Raw genomic sequence first — 18,953 nt, 5'->3', positions numbered from 1 at the left:
TATTTGGTCTTCATCACTGATTCCTGGCACAGAGCTCCTGAAACGCTTGTAATTTCCTGAGTGATAGGAGAGAGAGGAGCATCTTTTGTTATTCATAATAAGCCCTTTCAAGCCCACCCCTGACCTGTGGGGAGAGGAGAGGGGGTGGATGCTGAGTTAATCATCAGGGGACAGTGATTTGGTCAATCATGCCTCCGTATTGGAACTTCTATAAAAACCCTAAACAACGGGGTTTAGAGTGCTTCCTGGTTGGGGAACACATAAAGGTTCTGGGAGGATGGCACACCTGGAGAAGACATGGCAGCTCTGTGCCCCTATCCCATACCTTGCCCTATGCATTTCTTCCATTTGGCTGTTTCCTCATAAACCAGTAATAGTAAGTAAAGCATGTTCCTGAGTTTTGTGAGCCATTCTAGCAAATTATCAAACCCAAGGAGGGGACCATGGGATCCTTCAACTTACAGTCAACAGATCAGAAATAGAGGAGGCCTGAACTTGCAATTGGCATCTGAAATGGGGGGCAGTCTTGAGGGTTTAAGCCCTTAATCTCTGGGGTCTGCACTAACTCTGGGTAGTTAGTGTCAGAATTGAATTAAATTGTAGGACACCCAACTGGGTGTCCACAGAGCACAGGAGAAATCCTTCGTGTGGAAAGCCCACACGTTTGGTGTCAGAAGTGATGTGAGAAGAGTGGGAAACTAGTTCACATTTAGTTGGTCCCACATTCACCTCCGTTTTCCCTGCTTGCATCGTTTGCTTATTAGCAGAGCAGGATGATAGAAGCCGAGGGAAAATTAGAGGCCTGGGCTTTCCACAGTCTCACTGAGCTTGGGAGGTAGGGTTGGAGTTTTGGACTTCCAAGGTGTCAGGGACTCAAGGGGCCAATATTCCAGAGGGGAGGGAATCACAGAGAAAAGTCCATAAGTCTTTGTGTAATTTCTTACTGTTATATCTGCCTGCTGCTAAACTGCTCATGTTCTGGATAAGATGCCAAGAAACGAAATGGGAAGCAGCCAACCCGTTTAGCCAACCTAAATGGGAAGAGGCTGACGAGCTAATCAGAGATTCTCATAATCTTGTGGCACTGAGACAGAGGTTGGAGTTCAGGATATGCCAAATTGCAGGGGCTCTGGTAAATACTCTGTGCTTTCAGCTGGGCTCTCTAACAGGCTACACCCTAAGCATCAGAAGTACACTCTAGGAGTAAGGACAAGCCAGAAACAGAACAGCCCTCCCAAATGCTGAAACCGAACTTCAGCTAGAGCAAAGTGTCTGGAAGACAATGAAATCCTTTCTTGAGAGCTGCTACAATTTTTCATGCATAATGTTTGGCATTCAACAAAAAATTACCAGGCATACCAGGAAATGACCAAATGACCAGAAATACAGGAGAAAACAGACAACGGAAAGAGACTCACAAATAATCGAGACACTGAAGTTATAAGATAGGTACTTTAAAATAATTATGATTAATATAATCAAGAAAACAGAGGAAAAGATGGGGAATTTCATCAGAATAGAATACTACTCTCTATAAAAAAAAGAATCAAGTGAATTCATGAATTCCAAAGCCGAAAAATATAGTAACTGAAATTAATACCTTGAGGGTACTGTTCAGTGCACATGGCCTGAGATGTCAAAAGAGAGAGTTCAGCACTGGCAGAGAAGCTGAAAATTTATGAGGGAAACCCTGAAAGGGAGGGAGACTCAGATGGAGTCTCAGATTCCATTTATAAACTCTGCCCAAATCCTTGACTGACTGCTAAACTGTATGTGTAAGGGAAGACCCCAGTGACTCGTGGAAAAAAAAAAGAACACTGGAAATTATAAATATGTGGGTAAATATAAAATACTATATATTTTATTTTTAATTCTAATTTGAAAAGTAACATACAACTCTTTAAAGCAAAAAATTTTAATACTGTATTTTGGGTTTTAAAACTTATGTAAATGTAATTACATCACAACATAGCACAAAGAATGGCTGAATTGCATAGTTGTTAATGGCACAGGTTCTGGAGTCAGACTGCCTGGGTTCATAATCTCAACTCAACCACTAATTGTGTGACCTTAGGCAAGGCCCTTGACCTCTCTGCATGTCAGTATCTCCATCTATAGGACAGAAGTCATGATGGCACTGCCACATGGAACACAGAGGCCGTTATAGGAAAGGATTCGAGGTGAGAGAAAGGAGACAAGAGCCGGTGGGTGAGAGATCCCAAGATGGAGCATGATGTGGGGAAGGCAGACAAGAATCCAGACCAGAAAGAGAGTCACCTCATGCTGCGGGCCTGTAAGGAAAGAGGAGAAAGGCTGTACCAGATGTGAGGGAAGGGTTTTGTTGTTTTTAATAATTTAAATGCGTTGAGCCTTCGTGGGCCACACTCTATGTGTCATGGCCTCAGTATCTTATTGTCTGAGGTCACCTACCAAGCCTGAGGGTTTGGAGTGGTAAAAGGGCTGTGAAGAGACTGGAGATTTAGAACAGCCAATCTAGAGAATGGAGGAGGGAGCTGATAAGACACTGAGAAGACGGAGGAGGAGTAATTTGTAGTCCAGATTTGCAGCCGCCTGTGCTTTTCTCCTGTAGTGCTGAGCATCCCAGGGATAGGAATGAAGAGGGTAGATATTTAAATTGAAATAGGATTAGGACAGGGATTGGGGAACTGCAGCCTCTTGGTCCACAGCCTGTTTTTGTAAATAAAGTTTTATTGGAAAACAGCCCCACTACTCAGCTCGCATATTGTCTTTGGCTGCTTTTGTGCTACATCAGCACAGCTGAGTAGTTCAAACAGAGACTGTATGTACCACAAAGCCTATAAGATTTACTCTCTGGTCCTTTATATAAAAGGTTTGCTGACTCCTGAATTAGGAATTAGTAGCAGGTAAGGCAGAAGACGTATTGGCAAGGGGGTAGCTAGAAAATGGCTGAAGTGATGGATCCTGGGATTCTAGACTGGACAAGAAAGGAGCCAGAACTAGGAGGCACTGATAGAGAGAAAATAGAAGGATCGTTGCATCTGTTGTCTCAATGAGGCCAAAGTGTAGATGTATTAAAAGGAATGTAAAAGGTATCTAAAAGGCTGGAAGTAATTGAGAAGAAAAGTAATCTTGGAAAACAGGATTTCAGAGTAGGGCAGTTGTGAGTGATGATATATTCTAGGGAATACTTAGAGGAATGGCTGAAGGTCATTGTGGTTGAGGAATTCAAGAAATGATGAGGCTAGGATGGATGGCTAGTCTCAGATGATGGAGGATAAAGAAGATAGTACCTATTTCCTGGTTTTCTTTTAAGAAATATTTGTTTACATGAAGGCTCCAGGTCTGATGTTATAAACTCTTTGGAGATAATGAGCTGGGCAAATTAAAAAATACTTGCACACTCGTATTTTAGCAGTTCGCAAATATCAGGGACGCTGTTGAGGCAGCCACCTAATACACTTTAGTGTCTTTACTGAATGAGAGGGATGGATTTGCTGCAGCGACCTCCTTTGACCCTTTGATGATAAATAACTGTTCCTAGAACAGCCCATTCCTTCTGCTCCTCTGTTTATTTGGAGCTCAAACTATTGTTTTAGGTCGTTAGTTTATCATGCATGCTAAAAAGGAAGCAGGAGCTAGTAAGTACTTAGAAGCCAGATCTGGTGGCAGGCAGCTTTCATTATAGTCTCATAAGCCACAGTTAGGGTAAGTGTGTTAGACGCATTGGATTTTACTTTCTAATTTGGGGGAGGAAAAAAAAAATCTATACATTCTCATGTTGGGATAGTTGTGAGCATTCTCACTGGCTTCATCCTTTCTTTCTGTCTCATCGGTTCCGTTTTCTTACTCTGAATTTCAGCAGTAGTTGTTCTTTGTAGCTGTGTTTCAGTTCACCTTTGCTGGGGAAAGAAACCAAACATGACACACACACAAAAGACTCATTAACCATACCTTTTTCTTTTGGGCTATAAAAGCCTTCAGAGCTAGAACAATTAACAATTTCCCTAACAAATGGGGAAAATGATAGAAAACAGTTCTGCAGACCATCTCCGCTAACTCTGAGCTACTGGTCAGGCTGATTCAGAAGCACCGCGCAGAGCAGAGCATTGAAGGAGAGGGGAGTCTTATCACCTGCCCGGGAAGTCACAGCGCACGTGCTCCCTGTACCCCAGACACGGCCCGACAACGCTTCCAGCTGTGCAGCCCCTGCCTGCTTTTGTACAGACAAAAAGACACACTGATTTGATTTTTTTAATTTAGTGAACCAAACTTATACTTCATAGGTAAGTGAGTAAACTCACCTTTAATCCAGTAATCCAATTTTCCTAATACAAATGTAGCATAAGTGATTTATAATCACTTATAATGAGGCAGACTTATTAGCATTTCTCTGTGTTACTCCTAAGTCTGGTTCTTTTGTGTAGCTTATTTATGATAATGGCATTAAAAATAAAATTTCAAATATTACATTAAAAAAATTGAGATCTAATTCATGTACCATAAAATGCACTGTTTTAAAGTGGACAATTTAGTGGTTTTCAGTATATTCTTAGAGTTGTACAGCCATCACTACTGATTCCAGAACGTTTCCATGACCCTCAAAAGTCCTGTACAGGGACTTCCCTGGCGGCGCAGTGGTTAAGAATCACCTGCCAAGGCAGGGCACATGGGTTTGAGCCCTGGTCCGGGAATACCCCACATGCCACGGAGCAACTAAGCCAGTGCCCCACAACTCCTGAGCCTGCGCTCTAGAGCCCGCAAGCCACAGCTACTGAACCCTCACGCCACAACTACGGAAGCCCGCGTGCCTAGAGCCCATGTTCCTCAACAAGAGAGGCCACCGTGATGAGAAGCCTGCACACCGCAACAAAGAGTAGCCCCTGCTCGCCACAACTAGAGAAAGCCTGCAAGCAGCAACGAAGACCCAACACAGCCAAAAACTCAATCAATCAATTAATTAATTAATTAATAAAAAAAAAAAGTCCTGTACACATGAGCGGTCACTCCCAGTCCCCCTCACCCCAGCCCCTGGCAACCACTATCTCCTTTCTGTCTCTCTGGATTTGTCTGTTCTGGACATTTCATATGATGGAGTCATGCAATATGTGGCCTTCTGTGACTGATTTCTTTCACTGAGCATCATGTTTTCAAGGTTTATCCATGTTGTAACAAATCAGTACTTCATTCCTTTTTATGGCTGAATAATATTCCAATGTATAGATAAACACATTTTATTTATCCCTTCATCAGTTGATGGACATTTGAGTTGTTTCCACTTTTTGGCTGTTACGAAGATTTTTGTAAATGTCTCATTTTTTTAACCATAGAACAAAATCAGAATAGTTTAATTCACGTGTGTAGGTAACTTGACAGCCATTATATATCAGTGAGGAAGACTGAAAGAGATGAATTGGAGAATGAAAAAAAAAAAATCCCTCTGTTGTACAGTGAACTGTTTAGTTGACCAAAGACCTGCTGCTAGCAGAAAAATTTCCATTTACTGCTAAAGAGAGTTTTTAAATATTTCCAGAAGTGTATTTGTCATTTTACTTTGGCAGCCCAGTACTTCCAAATGCTTTTTAAGTTTAAAATTGTAATATGATAATTAACAGACCCAATGTTATTCGTGAGTATAAAAAGTTAGAGATAACACATCAGCATTTGGAATAATTTTGTCAGTGCTATATTCAAGTGAGTGCAACATTCATTAGCATGCATGTATCACACAGTGAGATTTTTATAACCAGCCATTTACAGCAGCTTATTTGCAATATTCTCTGCATTTCAGCTCTGGGGGGTGGACTGTATGAAGAGGATGCTTGTTAACAAATAACCTCCTTAGTGAGCCAGAGAAGGGTCACTAAACAGGCAGGGAGATGCACCCTGAAGTGCAGTGTGCAGTGTCTGGTACAGCTGCGGCGTGTTTGGAAACAAAAGTAAATTGGCCTGCAGCAATTAGAGATGAAGTGGCTTTTTATGAGCAAAAGGATCCTGTAGCCTATGAATCAAAGCTGCAGAACTGTAAACAGTGAGAAGCTATTTACTCAGCAGTTGTAGCTACGAAGCAGAAGAAAGGTGGGCATACAGTAAAAAGCAGTGATTCTCAAACCTGAGCATGCAACAGAAACGCAGGTTTGTTAAAACTCCTGAGCCCAACCCATCCTCGCAAGTGTCTGATTCAGTTGGTCCGGGGTGGGGCCCAAGAAGTTCATCTCTAACAAATAACCAGGTGATGTTGCTGCTGCTCCTGGTTCAGGAATCACACTCTGAGAAACACTACACATAAAGTGGAATACCAGATACTCATCACGTCATACACGTGTGACTATCATAACTGTGTTATCTTTACATATATAACATTATATTAATATTTGACTCAAATATTATTTTCTTCCTGGCCTTCTTAAATATTCCTTATGAAATCATTCTTCCTGACCAGAGTGAATTATTTCTAGAATAGTTTCTTAGTACTCTTAACATACATGTTTTGGGTCCTAGAATCTTAGAATCTCACCAAGGATATATAGTTCTGTCACATGATGCGTTGATCTTGCCTGAAACATTCCTGCCAAATGGTCATTCAGGCTGTGCATGAGCTCCATGAGTATCAAGAAACTCACCACTTCCCAAAGCAGCTCATTTCATGTGTGGAAAACCATGACTATTAAAAAGTTTTCTTTTTTAAATTGGGCTGAAATCTCTTTTCCTATTACTTTCACCTGTTAACCCCAGTTCCAGCTTGTGCACAATATGAGAAAAGGGAGATAAATATTACTAAGATTTTGTGACTATTTTCCAATAACCAAATATAGCCTCTTACCCTTTGTCCTCCTATCCCTTTTTGAATAAAGATTTGCATATCCATCAACCATTCCTTATGTATCTTTATATAAGGAATGGTTGTCATATTCCCATATCATCCTGGTTGCCTGCCTTCTCAATTTTATATCCAGAATTTAACATAATTCTCTAATACTGTAAAAATAATTATAATATAGTAGAATGGTGTGGACTTAGAGCTTAGTAGGTTAGATTATATGGTTTAACATCAGAGACTAGAATTTGAGTCTCATCTCTGCCCCTTTTTAGTCCTGTGATCTTAGGAAAGTTTCTTTGCCTCTTTGAGATACCTTTGCCTCATATTTTAAATGGGGCTATAGGGACTTCGCTGGTGGTGCAGTGGTTAAGCATCTGCCTGCCAATGCAGGGGACACAGGTTCAAGCCCTGGTCCGGGAAGATCCCACGTGCCACAGAGCAGCTGAGCCCGTGTGCCACAATTGCCGAGCCTGCACTCTGGAGTCCGAGAGCCACTACTACTGAGCCCACGTGCCACAACTCCTGAAGCCTGCACGCCTGGAGCCCATGCTCTGCAACAAGAGAAGCCACCGCAATGAGAAGCCCGTGCACTGCAGCACGGAGTGGCCCCCGCTCACCGCAACTAGAGAAAGCCCGCATGCAGTGTGCAGCAATGAAGACCCAACACGCCAAAGATAAATTTATTTAAAAATAAAATAAAATAAATGGGGCTTCCCTGGTGGCGCAGTAGTTGAGAGTCCACCTGCCGATGCAGGGGACGCGAGTTCGTGTCCCGGTCCGGGAGGATGCCACGTGCCACGGAGCGGCTGGGCCCGTGAGCCATGGCCGCTGAGCCTGCGCGTCTGGAGCCTGTGCTCCGCAGCGGGAGAGGCCACGGCAGTGAGAGGCCCGCGTACTGCAAAAAATAAAAATAATAAATTAATTAATTAATTAAAATAAATGGGGTTATAAAGCCTACTCCACATGTTGTTATTGGAGTGTGGTGCTAAATAAAGAGAATTAGAAAATAGTTATTTGAAAAGCAATTTAAATCCTTAGACTTTTCCTCCATGCCAAACAGATGAACAATTGCCCTGAATATTCACCCACTCTCACAACCTCTGGCAGAAGTCTGGAGATTTGTTTTCTGGAGAAGGTAGGTGGAGGGTCTCTGAAATGAGAGATGCTAGGTAGAGTTGAGTGTGCAGGTCCTATAACAAACACTACAGGATTAAGTGACCATATGCAAACCAAATGCTGAATGCTGAGAACCCTGTCTCCTTTCCCTGCTAGACTCCCGGCACACTGAGAGCCAGATCTTTACCTTCTAGGCAGGAGAGAGAAACTGTTCTCACAAGAACCTATAACCCTCAGAGGAAAGAACCAAAGATACTGACATTAGTGGTTCCCCAACAGATGACCCACTGAAATGACTATACACTGAAGCTCAGTGTTGACAAGTCTCCCACTTACACTCAGAGCTTCCAATCAACTTTGTAATTTTTCACTCTTAATCATAAGCAGACAGCAAGGTGTTCCAGACATCTGAAAGAAACTTCTAACGTGGAACATCGAAACAAGGGATAAGAATATGTGGCACCCATGAAACAAAAACAGGGTGCTACAAAAAGAATTTCTGAGAACCCCCAAATAATAGCTCCTGGAAATTAGAAATATAATAGCAGAAATTAACAACTCAGTGGTAGGATTGAAAGCTAAAGTTGACAAAACTCTCTGAGGAAGTAGAGCACAAAGACAAATGTAGGGAAGATGGGAGACAAGATTAGAGGACTAGTCCAGGAGATCTAACACCTGGACTAGTTAGAGGTTCAGAAAAAGAACACAGAGAAAACAGAGAGGAGAAAATAAATTATTAAAGCAGTAAAGAAAAGTTTCTAAAGCTGAAGGAAATGAGTTCCTGATTAAAAGTCAGTTGACTTTCAGTTGACCTCAATGAAGTCACCCTTGGGGCACACAGAGAAGCCTCCAAACACGGTGGACAAAGAGGAAATTCCATGAAACTTCAGAGATAAAACCGTTACATACAGTTATGTACAATGAATGGAATGACTCCCACTCCAGAGCAGCAACACTGGAAGCAAGAAGACAGTGGAATTCTGCCTTCACAATTCTGAAAGAAAGGATTTCTGGCCCAGAATTTTTTACCTAACCAAATATCATTAAGCCTAAAAGTAGAACACGGACATTTTCAGACACGTGAGTTCTCAAAATTTTACTTCTCACGCATCCTTTTTCAGTGAACTACTGGAGAACATGCTACTCCAGCACGAGGGTAGACCAAGAAAAAGAGAAAGACCTGGGATATAGAAAACAAGAGGGTGGCGAAGGGACATGTCAGATGACAGCTGTGAGTGGAGCTCAGAGTGTCGCTGTGTGACTCAGAACACAGATATGCTGAGGCTTTCGTCATTGGCATGCCCATTACCACATACCGTCTTTTTAATCCAAGGATAGAATGTCTGGATAGGCCTGACCTAGAGTCCTAAGTGTGCTTGTCCTGTCTTGACCGTGTGTGCATGAAGTTCCTACTTTCCTTTTTGTGTCCTGCTGCTGCATCAGCTGAGAATACTCATTTCACCCCCCAAAAGTTTTGTGATGGGCATTCTTTCCTGAGAACTGGAGATAGGCCTCAGAGAGCTTTGAAGCAGAAAACAGAAGCTGCCTGCCCTGGCCACGTGTTTTACAGGAGGTCCAATTTAGTTTAGAGGGACATGAATATGTAAAATAAAATTACTATAGAAAGATAAGTGCTAAATGGTAAGCATTAATTCCCCTCTTCTATGACTTACAGTGGATACGTTTGTTTTGTTTTGTTTTTTACGTAACAAGCCCAGAGTTAGTTACAAAGACTTTAACATGGAATTTGCCAATTTTTACCACCTAAGACATAAGTGAATGTAAATAGACATTCCAAGGAGACAAGAAAAAGTTCTGTGCCCAAGGAAGTTTGGAAAACACTTGAATAAATTACAGGTGGCCCTGGAACAACATGGGTTTGAACTGCATGGGTCTACTTATACATGATTTTTTTCAATAAACGTGGAGTACAGTACTACAGGATCTGAGGTTGATTGAATCTGCTGATTCAGAACCTTGGATATGGAGGGCCAACTGTAAAGTTATACAGGGATTTTCAAATGTGCAGACGACCAGCGCCCCTAACCCCCATGTTGTTCAAGGGGCAGCTGTACTGTCGATTTCTCAGAACCTTAAATATGCTAACGGACATTATTAATCTCCTAATGGGAGGCACAGTATGCAATTGGCTAGTCTTGACTTTGAAGCCCTGTTCTCACAAAACATCTTTTTACATCTTAAGGAACACAGTGTTCCCCAGAACAGTTTGGGAAATAATGATTTGGAATGAAGTGTGAAAGAAGAGATTTAATATGATTTTGCCTGAAGGCAAGTTTAAAACGTTATCAGATTTTTAATTTTATGGAAAATAGGCTTAGAATGCTTTTTATTTTACTTACAGTTTCTTGGTGGAAAAAAAAAATTATATACATGTGCTGAAGTGTCCTGGATCTCAGATGGGTTGGACTCAGTCTTGACTATATTTGACCATTAAGAGAAAAAGACTAGTTTTATAACTGTGGGGTACTTGTAGTTGGTTGTTCATTTTGCCATAATATTTTCTGTCAAAAAAAAAAAAATGAAGGAATCTAAGTTACAGGTTTCTCACACTTTCTACTTTAAATGTCAACTTAAAATGCTGGCAGTGAGTAGAATACCGTGTAATACTTTACTTTTCTGCTCTCTCTGATAAGTGTAGTGTAAAAATATATTGGGCAACGTTTGAGAGTCAAGATGAATATTGATATTCCTATTTTAGTTTCATTTCCGTGGAATTATTGACACATAAACACAGCTTCAGATTTTCTCTATTTCTTGCTTTGGGTTTATTTGGGCTTATTATGACTATTTAACATATAAAATTCTAAGTAATTTATTTAAGTTGAGACCAGATAGGATTTTACATTGTAAAATTATTTTAGCTATTACTGTCATTTGTATGTTGCCTAATCTTTATCATTTATACATTTTAGTTTCAACTGCCTCTAAGGGGGCATCCTCCTTTTCTACTTTATCCATGTCATCTCCTGATTCAGCCTCTCCAAAGAAGTCTGTTCATCTCTCACCCCCAATTTTGGCCGGACCTTCCTTCTGGAGTTTGTTCCATCAACAATCTTCTTCTGCCTCTGTTAAAGATAAGACAGCCAGGGTTCATCACCCTTTTGCTCCTAGGGGCCCACTGTCCTCTGATGAAGAGGAAAATGACCACCTCAACCTACTGGAAATTCTTCCAGACAACTCTGATTCTGCCAAAAAGAAGACAAGTCCTATTTCTAGCAGTAATTGGGTAGCATTTTCCACCCAAAATGTAGACCATTTCACCTCTATGTCCTGTTCTAGTTTTCAGGCAACCAAAGACCTGCCTAGGGAGCCTGAAACAAACGATTCCACTAACGTTCTTCTAAGGGAGGTGAAAAATGCAATAGTTAAATTACATGAAGATCTGAGCACGGTGATACAAGAACTTAATGTCATCAATAACCATCTGGTAAGCATGAGTGGGAATAGTCCACAAATAAACAAGTCTCTGCAGTCTCCCCAGTATTCTGAGGGGTGCTCACATCGAGTCTAACAATCTCAATAGCCATTTTTTTATAGAACTCATGTGGTGTCACTTCCCAAGGACTAAGAAATTAACCTTTTATAGTTTCTCATTACTATGGTAAAAATAGGGTTGTTGGTTTGATTTTTCCTTGTCAGGTTTATTAAACAAGTATATTTCAAACCAATAAATTCATTTGGGTGGTTTATTTTTTACAGAGACAAAGAATCACCTTTGATAATATTTTCAGATTTAGATATTAGTTCATTTGAAACTGAAGAGAATTTCATTCTTCCACGCTCTGTACTTGACCTCAAAATACATTGAGCAGTAGTGAAAGTTGTGGTCAGACTTCAAACTGCAAATGACTGTTCTAGAGCTTTTGGATAAGTTGGTAGTAAGAAGCCCTTCATTTTCCATCTGTATGGAGATTCATTGTTAACAAAGCTTTGCCTTGATTTAGAAGAACTGAGTCTGGAGTGGACATTTCACATGTTCTAATGTCAAGTTTCAGGTTCTGCAAACCAAGGGCCAGAAATCTTTCCCTTCTTGCAAATGCCACTGTTGGTTGAGAGTTAAGTTGAGACAAGTAGGACATGGAACAGGTGGTTTGTTGTTGTTGTTGTTAATGTATATTGCAAAGTGAATTTAAATGTGTACTCTTTTTCTTGTATTTTGGAAAATAAATTTGGTGTTTTTCATCTTACATGTATCTTTTAAATTCTTTAAGACTGCCTTTCAAGTAGAAATGTCTCAATTATTTATAGGGAAAATGCTCTGGTTTTGGGATTACAGACCATTGTTTCTCAATCCTGCTGCAGATCAGAGTTACCAGAGGACTTCCCTGGCAGTCCAGTGGTTAAGACTGCATGCTTCCACTGCAGGGCGAGTGGCCAGGGAACTAAGATTCCTCATGCCAAGCAGTGCAGCCAAAAAAAAAAGAAAAAAAAAAAAGTGGTAGAGTCACCAGAGAAGCTTTCGTTTCATTTCATATTTATTTGAAAGAACAGTGTAAAGGGCTCCATGTACCTGTCACTCAGTTTCAACAATTACTAGCCAAAGGGCAAAACAATATCTGATAATTTTGAAGAAGTATGAGACATTTATAAAGTATTCTAATGCCCTGGGTGCGACTCCCAAATCAAAACTGATTTTCATCATGCAAACTCGGTTAGGAACTAGAGGGGACTGTTAGTGCAGGGACATGGGATGAGACAGGTAAGCCAATCAGAAGGCTGTTGAAGTTAGCCAGGTGAGAGCTGATGTGGCTCAAACCAGGGTGAGCATAGTAAAGGAAAGTGAGAAGTGATTCATTTAGGGATTTGCTGATGGGTTGTATAAAATACATGAGAGAAAGAGAGGAGTCAAAGATGAACACAAGGTATTGGACTAAGCAACTAAAATTCAGGATGAAGTTGCCATCAACTGAGATGAGGAAAGTTGAAGACAGAAAAAAAATTGAGGCATCCATTTTGTTAAATATCAGATGTCTACTAGATAACCAATTAAAGACATCAAGTAAACAGTTGGATATGAGAGTGAGTCTGAGAGACAGGTCTAGGTTGGAATGGAGGCTGAGAGTTAGTGTTGGTTTTTATTGAGAGCTATGAGGCTGGACGAAATCACCAAAGGAGTCAGTGTGAAAGTGGAAAAGAGTTGAAGGCCTGAGCCCTGGGGCATTCTAACATGACATCAGGAAGAAGTTGGGGAACCAATGAAGGAGCTGAGAAAGAGCCACCACTGAGGTAAGAACAAAAAAAATACAGTGTGTAGTGTTTGGAATCCAAGAGGGTTTTTCTGTTCTTGGCCCTTTTGTCTTCCGTATGCATTACAGAATCATCTTGTCAAGTTCTTTCCAAAGCCCTATTAGATTTTGAACAAAGTTGCATTAAGTCTATTAATCAATTTGGGGGAGTTTTTAAAAATTTAATCTTCTAATCCATGAACATGGTATATCTCTATGTCCATATAAATGTTCTCCTAATGTTTTTCGATAGGCTCATTATTTCCCCCACATAGGGCTTCTATTTCTTTTTTAAAGACCTAATTCTTTGTTCTTGATATTTTTATGCTATTGTAAGTGCTACCATTTTGCTAATTTACCATTTTTAAATTTTAGAATAGAATAGTTCATAAAAATGTTCAGTGTACAGTTGTACATTGCACGTCCATATAGCCTTTATTCAGATTCACCAATTTTTAACATGTTGCCATGTTTGCTTTATCTCCCTCTGCTGCTAAACACATGTATGTCTGTATACACATTATGTAGGTAGACACACACAAAAACATGTTTTGCTGAGCCCTTTGAAAGTAAGTTTCAGATATCATGACACTTCACAACAGAATACTTCAGCATACCTGTTGCATGAATCAGGGTAATTATTTCCCAACCTACCTTCCAGTTAACTAATTCTCTCTTCAGCTATGTCTAATCTGTTGTTAAATCTTCCCATCGGATTTTTAATTGAGTTATTGTATTTTTCATTTCTAGAATTCTACTTGGTTCTTTTAAAATCTGCTTTATTGCTTTTCGTAGGTCTATGTTTCTTGCAGATATTTTCAAGCATATCTTTGTTACTAGGAATGGCAAGCAAACAAGTGTAGAATTCTTACTAGTAAAAATAGTAAGTAAACTAGAAAGTATTCTTGATAGGAACTATTAAGAATGGCTTAATACATGCATTTAAGGCTATACATTTTCCTTTACATAGCTGCAATCCACAATTTTTTTAAATTGAGATATAATTCACATACCATAAAATTTACCCTTTTAAAGTGTGCAATTTAGTGGTTTTAGTTTATTCACAAGGTTCCACTATCCTATTCTAGAACATTTTTATTACCACAAAAAAGACATCCATGCCTGTTAGTAGCCACTCCTCATTTCCCCCTCCTCCAAGCCCCTGGCAACTACTAATCTACTTTCTGTCTCCATGAATTTGCCTATTCTGAATATCCCATATAAATGGAATATATAATACTTGGCTTTTTGTGTCTGGCTTCTTTCATTTATCATAATGTTTTTTAGGTTCATCCATGTTGTAACATAAATCAGTACTTCATTCCTTTTTATGGCTGAATAATACTGCTTTATATGGATATATACCACATTTTGTTTAATCATTCATCATGGACATTTGGGTTGTTTGCATTTTTTGTCTGTTATGAATTTGTGTGAACATGTGTTTTCATTTCTCTTGGTCATATACCTAGGAGTTGAATTGCTGAGTCATATGGTAATTCTTATGTTTAACTTTTTGAGGAATTGACAAACTATTTTCTGAAGTGGCTTCAGCACTGAACCACAAGTTTTGGTAGGTATTGATAATATTTTCATTGTCTTTTGGCTCAAAATATAGTCTAATTCCTATCATGAAGAAATGTAGAAGGGTGTTTCTTAATTTCCCAGCATATTGTACTCTCTGGTAATTCTAGCACCTAAGGTGTTTGCAGGTCTGTTTTTGTTATCTATTGCCCTGCTGATTTGTGCTCATGATGTTATGTTTCTTGTGTACCTGATTTTTTTTTAAATAAATTTATTTATTGATTGATTTTTGGCTGCATTGGGTCTTCGTTGCCACACACAGGCTTTCTCTAGTTGCAGAGAGAGGAGGCTACTCTTCGTTGTGGTGTGCAGGCTTCTCATTGTGGTGGCTTCTCTTGTTGTGGAGCACGGACTCTAGACACGCAGGCTCAGTAGTTGCGGTTCGTGGGCTCTAGAGCGCAGGCTCAGTAGTTGTGGTGCAAGGGCTTAGTTGCTCCGCAGCATGTGGGATCTTCCTGGACCAGGGCTCAAACCTTGGTCCCCTGCATTGGCCAGGTGGATTCTTAACCACTGTGCCACCAGGGAAGTCCCAACCTACCTGATTATTTTTGACTATGTGCTGGTCATGACACTTGAAAATTTATTTGTACAGTTAACACAAGAATTTGTTTTTTGCTTCTGCCAAGTGCCAGGTTCTATTGCACCACCATACTGGTTAGGTAAATCAAGGTCATGGCTTGAAGTTTTCTAGAATACCCAGGTTAATCTCAGACTTAAATTCCTCGTAAGAGATGATTCATTTCTAATTCATTCTCAATGCATAGCCATTGGATTCCACTTTGTTGTAAGGAGTATCTCTTGTTAGATGCCCCACCTTGTGTGCAGTAATTTCTGTTCCTATCACCTTTCAAGGCCATCAAAATGAAAGTTGGAATTTGTTGAACTCAACAAGTGCTCTCAGGGAAAAGTGGCTTATGTGATCATTTGCCTGTCAGGTCTCTGTCTTTTTCAGTGCCTATTATTTATAAGACTCTGTACCAGGCCCTGGGGATACAGTGCTGAGCAAAATCAGACATAGTTCCTGTCCTCAAACAGCTTGAGTTCTAGAATTCTGGAGAAATTTGATAGATTAATCAAATTGTTTTTTAAAATGTGAGAGGCTAATAGTTCTGGGAAAGAATATATAGGATTTGACCTGGTGAAAGAATTCTTTAAGGAAATAACTTTTGAGCTGAAATATGAATTCCAGTGTTATTGAACTAAATGCCACTAATGACATGTTGGGCAAATAAACTTATTTATGAAATAAAGCAGAGCATAAAGTAAGTATGAAATCTTAAGACATCTTCTGTTGGCTTTCTTCACGCATCTGGGAGATCCACCAATGGATTCTTAAGGGGCAGTAGGATACAATATCTCTTTTTTGTAGTGCCTATAGAATTTCTTAGTTGTACACTGCCAACAGTTGAGAAGAAAATGTTTCCAGAGATAAAGCATTCTTCACTCCCCACCCCCCATCACCAAGAAGTACTACGTCAGACATCTTGAAATTTACTTGTTTAGAGAAACCCCACGAATAATTGAGGCAACAAAAACTATCCCTTTGAGAAACTACTTTACTTACTATGTGCTTGTTGCATGCACATAGTAACTTCAGATTTTTTTTTTTTTTTTGCGGTACGCGGGCCTCTCACCGTTGTGGCCTCTCCCGTTGCGGAGCACAGGCTCCGAACGCGCAGGCCCAGCGGCCATGGCTCACGGGCCCAGCCGCTCCGTGGCATGTGGGATCCTCCCAGACCGGGGCACAAACCTGCGTCCCCTGCATCGGCAGGCAGACTCTCAACCACTGTGCCACCAGGGAAGCCCGTAACTTCATATTTTAACTAGGTTTTACATAGCTCGTATATTTTAATTCAAGCATTTGTTAATTAGCATAATTAACAAGCACTTATTTGAGTTTCTATTTAGCCAACTCCATTAAACGAATAGAACAAACTTGGCTTAAATTAGGAGTGGGTATATTCTGATTGACTTCGTAATTATCTCAGATTAAAAATACTTCATTAGATGTTATTCTCTTAAGCATTTTACTTGGAACTTGAGGATCTTATAAGGCAGTTATAAAAATATTTTACAGTTTGGTTGCTGTCAAATTACTCATGTCTTCATTCTTTAAACATTTATTAAGCACCCTTTATGAGTAGGCAGTTTGCTAGACATTGGGGATACAATGGTGAACAAGATGGATGCGGTCCTGTCTTCAGAGGCACGGTTTAGTGGAGACACAGACAGATAAATGGGCAATTAGAGTGTAATGTGTAAGTCCTGTGAATTTGGGAAGCACAGGACGGTGTGGGAGAGCCTGGTATAAAGCCACAACCGGCTCTGATCTGGGGGTCAGGGACTGCATCCCGAGGGAAATGAAGTCCAAACTGAATTCTGAAGGATAAGAAGGATTTAGTAGAGCAAAGGGGGTTAGGGTAGAGAGAGAATTTTCTAGGCAGAGAGAACAGCATGTACAAAAGCTGGGAGCCAGAACTAGGAGAATTTGAGGATAGGACTGCGAACTGGTGGGTCAGAAATGTGAGCACTTTAGCTTACCTTTATGCGTCGACACAGTAGGTGATGGGTAGGTAGCATTTATAGACTAAATAACAGAAAAGGACCGAGTGACAAGGAAATGGATCGTATTGAAAATAAAGTGTCATAGAAACGTGGGGGTTAAAGGGTTTCCAAAATCCATTCACAAACGGGTAAAAATAGCCTTTAAAAGGGGGTTTTGGAGACCTTGGTGACTCATCTCCTCACCAAATGAGTTTGTGGTGACAGCGGTTTGCTCCTGGCTGCCCAAGGAGCCCCTTCTTTCGTGTGCCTTCATTTCACAGAGAAAGGGAGCAGAGGACAACTTGGCAAATCAGTTACGTACTCAGTATACTGGGGACTGTTGTTCTAGGTTTCACTTTAATAGAGTGGGTTCTGAGATGTGATAAAAAAGGGTTTAGGTATGTGGAACTGAGAGATTTTTATTTCTTGCAGAACACCAAGTAATTTGGGGAGGCCAGCCATATTATCGTTATGGCAGAATACATGTGCCACCTTTCATCAGCAGGCAGGCTTAGAAAAGAGTCAGTTGGCTCAGAAGAAACTGGGTGTTTGCTGGTAATTTCAAATGGTGCAGAAAGTTCTCAAAGATATGGTAATTACTGCAGAATTATGGCTTCGGGCATTCGTAGCTATTCAAACAGTAAAATGCCATTATAAAAGATGACAGTCTGTGTGTTCAGTTGTGCTGCAGTTGAGAGCTTGTCCCCTATAGTGTTACTGCATCGTTCTTACGCCATAGAACAACGAAGCAAAATGCAAAAAGCGGTAGTTCTAGGACTTGGTGATTGATTAAAACTGGAGGATGTGAAATAGGAATGAATCAAGGATGAGCTCCAGAATTCTGGGGTGTGTGTGTGTGTGTGTGTGTGTGTGTGTGTGCATCAACAACAATAGTAAGAATGGTTGACATTCATTGACTGCTAACAATGTTCTAAGCACTTTTTAATTCTCTCAACAACTGTACCAGGAAGGGATTGCCACGTTGCTTATGAGAAAACAGAGGCTGAGAAAAGCTAAGGAAGTTGGTTGTTCAGGGTCACACAGGTAGTTGTAAGGGTCAGAGCCAGACCTGGAACCCTGGTCTGTCTGGGTGTAGCGCTTGTGCTTGCACCGCTGGCTGCACTGCCTCGCAATTCGTGGTGAGGGTAGCCAGGGGGCGGTGGTGCCATTGGCTGGGATGGGAAAGTGAGGAAGATGGGTGCGCCTAGCCTGTCTGGCCCCTGCTTGGGGAGGAGCTGGAGCTCCTGCCAGGCACAGCTGCCCTCCCCATTCACACCCTGCTGTCCAGCCGGTTGCCCCCAGTTTCTAGAACTGCTCAGCTCAAGTGGCCGCCCCAGACCTTCTGGGTCTTCTGCTATTGGTTCCTGTTGCTGAGGAGCTTTCTGCTTCCACACACACTCCCCAGCCCTTCCCTGCCCTCTTTCATGTCTAGACCCAAATTAGCAGAGCCTGGAGAAAGCTAGAACATAGTAAGAGCTGGTTTGGAGGTGGAGAGACTGTCCCGGTTTCTTTTCCCCACATAATTAAACCTGGGAAATGTCACGTAGCCTCACACACACGATTTTAATTGGGGATTGCGTTCAGTGGTTCACCCTAGCAGTGGAGAATTTTCATTTGTATGATGGGTCTCTGCCTCTGGAGTATATAATATGCACTTGAAAACC

At 40.8% G+C, this 18,953-nt stretch overlaps 1 protein-coding gene across 1 annotated transcript in view; it reads left to right on the top strand.

Moving 5' to 3' along the window:
- The window catches only part of ENTHD1 (ENTH domain containing 1), a 102,294-nt gene extending 89,896 nt beyond the window's left edge, over nt 1-12,398 (top strand). The window contains exon 6 of the mRNA XM_022597099.2: nt 10,849-12,398. Coding sequence (XP_022452807.2) covers nt 10,849-11,447 — 599 coding nt within the window. The 3' untranslated portion in view covers nt 11,448-12,398. The remainder of the gene's footprint in view (nt 1-10,848) is intronic.
- Nucleotides 12,399-18,953: the final 6,555 nt, after the last annotated feature.

Source organism: Delphinapterus leucas, chromosome 11 (assembly GCF_059928025.1).
Source record: "Delphinapterus leucas isolate spDelLeu-1000000601 "Yukka" chromosome 11, BTC_Dleu_Yukka2, whole genome shotgun sequence".
Taxonomy (NCBI): Eukaryota; Metazoa; Chordata; class Mammalia; order Artiodactyla; family Monodontidae; genus Delphinapterus; species Delphinapterus leucas.
The sequence above is the reverse complement of the archived record's forward strand: the minus strand, read 5'-3'. Positions and strand labels throughout refer to the sequence as shown.